The sequence below is a fragment of the Sinocyclocheilus grahami genome, unplaced genomic scaffold (assembly GCF_001515645.1).
Source record: "Sinocyclocheilus grahami isolate Dianchi unplaced genomic scaffold, SAMN03320097.WGS_v1.1 scaffold577.1, whole genome shotgun sequence".
NCBI classification, from domain to species: domain Eukaryota; kingdom Metazoa; phylum Chordata; class Actinopteri; order Cypriniformes; family Cyprinidae; genus Sinocyclocheilus; species Sinocyclocheilus grahami.
The window spans coordinates 686811-691904 of NW_015505756.1; the positions used below are offsets into that span (position 1 = coordinate 686811).

The window sequence follows — 5094 nt, forward strand, 5'->3', positions numbered from 1 at the left end:
GGAGATGGCTTCATCTTTGCAGCTGACTCTGCCATTAGAGCGAAATTCACCATTTAATACGGTTTACATAATGATGCGGTTTTGTTTCTAATTGAATATTCATTTAAAGTAGACATTTCAAGCTTCCTATAGGTATGTTTCTCATGTGTTATGAAAGTGGTGAGGCCTCTACGCTGAGTTTCGGTTAATTTTTTTTCCTGTGACGCACTTCAGTTTACTGAGACGGCAGAAAACGCATCCCGTTTTCTTTATTTTACAAAAGCACAACGCTTCGTTGTCGTGTACACCAAATTAGACCCTTTACAGTTTTCGGAATGGATTTTATTCTAGGTAAGTCGAGTGTTGATTTGAGAAGGCTAAATTGATCAAATGTGGTAAACTCTCTGTTGGCTGCTTGGTTGTCACTTTAAAAAAAAAAAATAAAGCTTGAATTTAAGTTTTCTAAACTCTTAAAGAAACAATTAAATATAATCACGTTGATATTAAAAACAAAACTTAATTATTTTAATGGCTGCAACAGTAGTATAGGCTGTGTAATGGGGAGGAGGAAGAAAGAAAAAATAAATAAATAGTCCAATCGGACTCGGGCCGAGAATTCTGATAAGCTGTGAGACAAGGGCCGGGCTAGGGCCTGATCGTCTCAGGCCAGGGCCTAGATTTGAGGCCCATGCAGGGCTTTAATGTAGTTCTCATGGTGTTAAGATTTTTACTTGAATTTTTTTTTTTTTTTTTTCCCTCCCCTGATATTTCTTTGGGAGTAGTCATGCTCCTTTTCAGTGTTTCGTTCCTGCGGTTGGATCTGTGCATGAAGTGGCATGTAACCAATGCCATGTTGAATTGTAAAGCCATAAGACTGCTGTAATTTGGTTGCATTCAGCAGGACAGCACATGGTGGTTCAGTATGGCTGCGACTACAGTAGTCTTCTGAATTTAACAGTTCACTTCTATGAGATCCAAATGCTTGTCACTCCCTGTTTGCCATATGCTGCCATTCATTAGCTTCTACTCGTACTGAAGCGTGATGCAAGTTGTTGATAGTCTTCATCTCATCCAACAGGTAAAGAATCTTTGACCTTGGTGTTTGTTGAGACCAAGAAGGGAGCGGATGCTCTGGAGGACTTCCTGTATCGTGAGGGCTACGCCTGCACCAGTATCCACGGCGACCGTTCCCAGAGAGACCGCGAGGAAGCGCTCCATCAGTTCCGTTCAGGGAGATGCCCCATCTTAGTAGCCACGGCTGTATGTCATCTTCCCGCTTTGGTTTGTTTAATCTTTGGTATGTTTTGGTGCAAGTCTCAAACTCTTTTGTTCCGCAGGTGGCTGCTCGTGGTCTGGACATCTCCAATGTGAAACACGTCATTAACTTTGACCTGCCTAGTGACATCGAGGAGTACGTCCACCGCATCGGGCGAACCGGTCGTGTGGGAAACCTTGGTAATTGCGATGACAGTGTTGATACGCTTGCTGTAGTATACAATGGAACATTTGACTGCTGTTTAGTGCCAGATCCTAATGCATCCCAGTGAATTCAGTCGTTTTGTTGGGTTGTCTCAGGTCTTGCCACATCATTCTTCAATGATAAGAATAGCAACATCACCAAGGATCTGCTGGACATCGTGGTGGAGGCCAAACAGGAAGTCCCCTCCTGGCTGGAGAGCCTGGCCTATGAGCACCAGCACAAGAGCAGCAGCCGCGGGCGCTCCAAGAGGTGAAGCGGTTTCCCCAAGCCTTTTGCTTTCACCATCGTCCCCCGGGCACCCTGTTAAACCGGTTTGGTGTTTTTCAGGTTTTCTGGTGGTTTTGGTGCCAGAGACTACCGTCAGACCAGCAGCAGCACCAGCGGCGGAGGCTTCGGGAGTCGCGGCGGCCGTAACACCGGCGGTCACGGAGGAAACCGTGGATTTGGCGGGGGTAAGGGTCGGTTTCGCTCAGGAACAATGCCCTCATTGGGGGAAGAGTCTCTGGTGGCTTTTCTTGATTGGCTGCTTTGGAAGATATTTTCCTGTTTAGCTGCATGACAACACAGTTCTCGAGTAACGTACCTGGTGTTTCTGGTCCTCAGGTGCGAAACGATGACTTTCTGCTATAGAGTAAAAAGCTGGTCAATGCAGCGGTTGACAGATTGATGATAATGCAACTTCACTTGCATTGAAGTATCACAAAGCAAGTTAATTTGATAGGACTTGGTTTATATTTGTGACAAGACGTGATCTTTTATGCTAGTCGCTTATATTAAAATTATGCACCATCTTTTACAGCAATGTTTTCACACTAAACCTGTAACTGATTTCTATTCATGCCATGCAAAGTTCTGCTGTATAGGGTTGCCAACTTCAGAGAAGGAACAGAAGGGACAATCGTGGTTCTTTAAAGAGAAATAAGGGACACTGTAATATTTGTAGCGTACCACATGGTGAATGTCTCTTCAGTGTTCGGCAAGTTATGTAGGTGTATAACCGGTTCCCAGACGTAAACGCTTTTCTTTGGTTTAACCAATATATGTAAGTTTTAATTCTGAAATAGAATTGTAATGTCGTGCCAAAAGGTCACAATATACACAAACCCTTGGCTAGAACAAACGACCACTTTAGAACTGCAGTTGTGTAGTAACTTATATAATCACGACAGCAACACTTAAAACATCCTCAACCCCTCTTATTTAAGATACAGATAGAAACACATCTGGCATAAAAGCTGAAACCATAACAACTGAATGTCTGAAACGTCAGTCAACGAAGCATTTTCTAAACAATGGCACTTAAAATTTAGAAATGAACTGTATGAAAGAATGAAAATGCATATTTTTCAGTTCAAGAGTACTTGGAGAATTAGTGTTGGCTGCATTTTGTGTTTAAATAATGAGATCCAAGGTTAAGAATATGTTAGAAGTTATACTTTTTTTTTTTTTACTCCGTTTAACAACATTAACTAGACGACTTGACTTTTTGATCGCGTCTTCGCTCGGGTCGATTGCATGCTTTCTTGCGTGGCTGGATGTTTGGACTACAGTCTACGGTTTAGACTCGTGATCAATATTCAGCTTGCATTCGCCAAAACGCAAATCAAACGATTTGTCCAAAAAGAATAATTATTCTCAGTTAAAGGGGTCATATGATGCGATTTCAATTGTTTCTTTCTCTTTGGAGTGTTACAAGCTCTTGGTGCATAAAGAAGATCTGTAAAGTTGCAAAGACTAAACTCTCAAATCCAAAGAGATATTCTTTATAAAAGTTAAGAGTCAGCCACGCCCCCCTAAAACGCTTCATTCTAACACGCCCCCACATGTCTACCTCACTATGTGGGAAGATTTGCATAACGCCGCCCAAATGTTCACGCACCCGAAATTTGAACGATAAACAACCATGCCAAGGTTTGGAAAAAGTTAGAAATATTTTTGTAAATGTGTATCAGTGCAAAGTGTTCAGATTCTCCAGTTCTTATTTGTTTTGGTTTGGTTTTTTTTCCAATATAGATTTTATTTTCATTTGTACCCCCAGTGAATGTCTGGCACACGGCAATCTTAAGTAACAAAAACATGTGGTTATTCTCTATTGTTGCATTTGCATATTGGGCTCTGGCGCTGGTGTTCTCTGACAGGTTTGGCTGAACATTCGGTCTTAATTACAGAAGCAGTTATGAGTGGAGTGTTGAAAGCATGCAATGAAAGGCTTTTAATTGACCAGATCATGTGAAAGAACATCACCGGAGCCCTTAGAGTTAGAGTATTTGCTTTATGTACTAGTTTAGAGGCTGTGCACTGCACGAAAAATGAAATGTGTGTTTATTGTATTTTACCAAATTAAAGTTGGAGATTGCAAATACAGAAACCGCTCGGGCATCCGTGCATCTTAAGTGATTGGATACTAAATCCCTGCTATTACCTTAAAAGGACCGTTCAGCCAAATCGAACATTGTCTTTTACTTGCTTTCATGTTGTTCTGAAACGATGACTTTCTGCTATAGAGTAAAAAGCTGGTCAATGCAGCGGTTGACAGATTGATGATAATGCAACTTCACTTGCATTGAAGTATCACAAAGCAAGTTAATTTGATAGGACTTGGTTTATATTTGTGACAAGACGTGATCTTTTATGCTAGTCGCTTATATTAAAATTATGCACCATCTTTTACAGCAATGTTTTCACACTAAACCTGTAACTGATTTCTATTCATGCCATGCAAAGTTCTGCTGTATAGGGTTGCCAACTTCAGAGAAGGAACAGAAGGGACAATCGTGGTTCTTTAAAGAGAAATAAGGGACACTGAAATATTTGTAGCGTACCACATGGTGAATGTCTCTTCAGTGTTCGGCAAGTTATGTAGGTGTATAACCGGTTCCCAGACGTAAACGCTTTTCTTTGGTTTAACCAATATATGTAAGTTTTAATTCTGAAATAGAATTGTAATGTCGTGCCAAAAGGTCACAATATACACAAACCCTTGGCTAGAACAAACTACCACTTTAGAACTGCAGTTGTGTAGTAACTTATATAATCACGACAGCAACACTTAAAACATCCTCAACCCCTCTTATTTAAGATACAGATAGAAACACATCTGGCATAAAAGCTGAAACCATAACAACTGAATGTCTGAAACGTCAGTCAACGAAGCATTTTCTAAACAATGGCACTTAAAATTTAGAAATGAACTGTATGAAAGAATGAAAATGCATATTTTTCAGTTCAAGAGTACTTGGAGAATTAGTGTTGGCTGCATTTTGTGTTTAAATAATGAGATCCAAGGTTAAGAATATGTTAGAAGTTATACTTTTTTTTTTTTTTACTCCGTTTAACAACATTAACTAGACGACTTGACTTTTTGATCGCGTCTTCGCTCGGGTCGATTGCATGCTTTCTTGCGTGGCTGGATGTTTGGACTACAGTCTACGGTTTAGACTCGTGATCAATATTCAGCTTGCATTCGCCAAAACGCAAATCAAACGATTTGTCCAAAAAGAATAATTATTCTCAGTTAAAGGGGTCATATGATGCGATTTCAATTGTTTCTTTCTCTTTGGAGTGTTACAAGCTCTTGGTGCATAAAGAAGATCTGTAAAGTTGCAAAGACTAAACTCTCAAATCCAAAGAGATAT

At 40.4% G+C, this 5094-nt stretch overlaps 1 protein-coding gene across 1 annotated transcript in view; it reads left to right on the plus strand.

Annotated features, from left to right (window-relative positions):
* LOC107556730 (putative ATP-dependent RNA helicase an3) overlaps positions 1 to 2018 on the plus strand; it is a 9112-nt gene extending 7094 nt beyond the window's left edge. The window contains exons 14-17 of the mRNA XM_016239918.1: positions 1058 to 1239; positions 1317 to 1434; positions 1555 to 1708; positions 1787 to 2018. Of these exons, the coding sequence (XP_016095404.1) occupies positions 1058 to 1239; positions 1317 to 1434; positions 1555 to 1708; positions 1787 to 2018 (686 nt within the window). The remainder of the gene's footprint in view (positions 1 to 1057; positions 1240 to 1316; positions 1435 to 1554; positions 1709 to 1786) is intronic.
* Positions 2019 to 5094: the final 3076 nt, after the last annotated feature.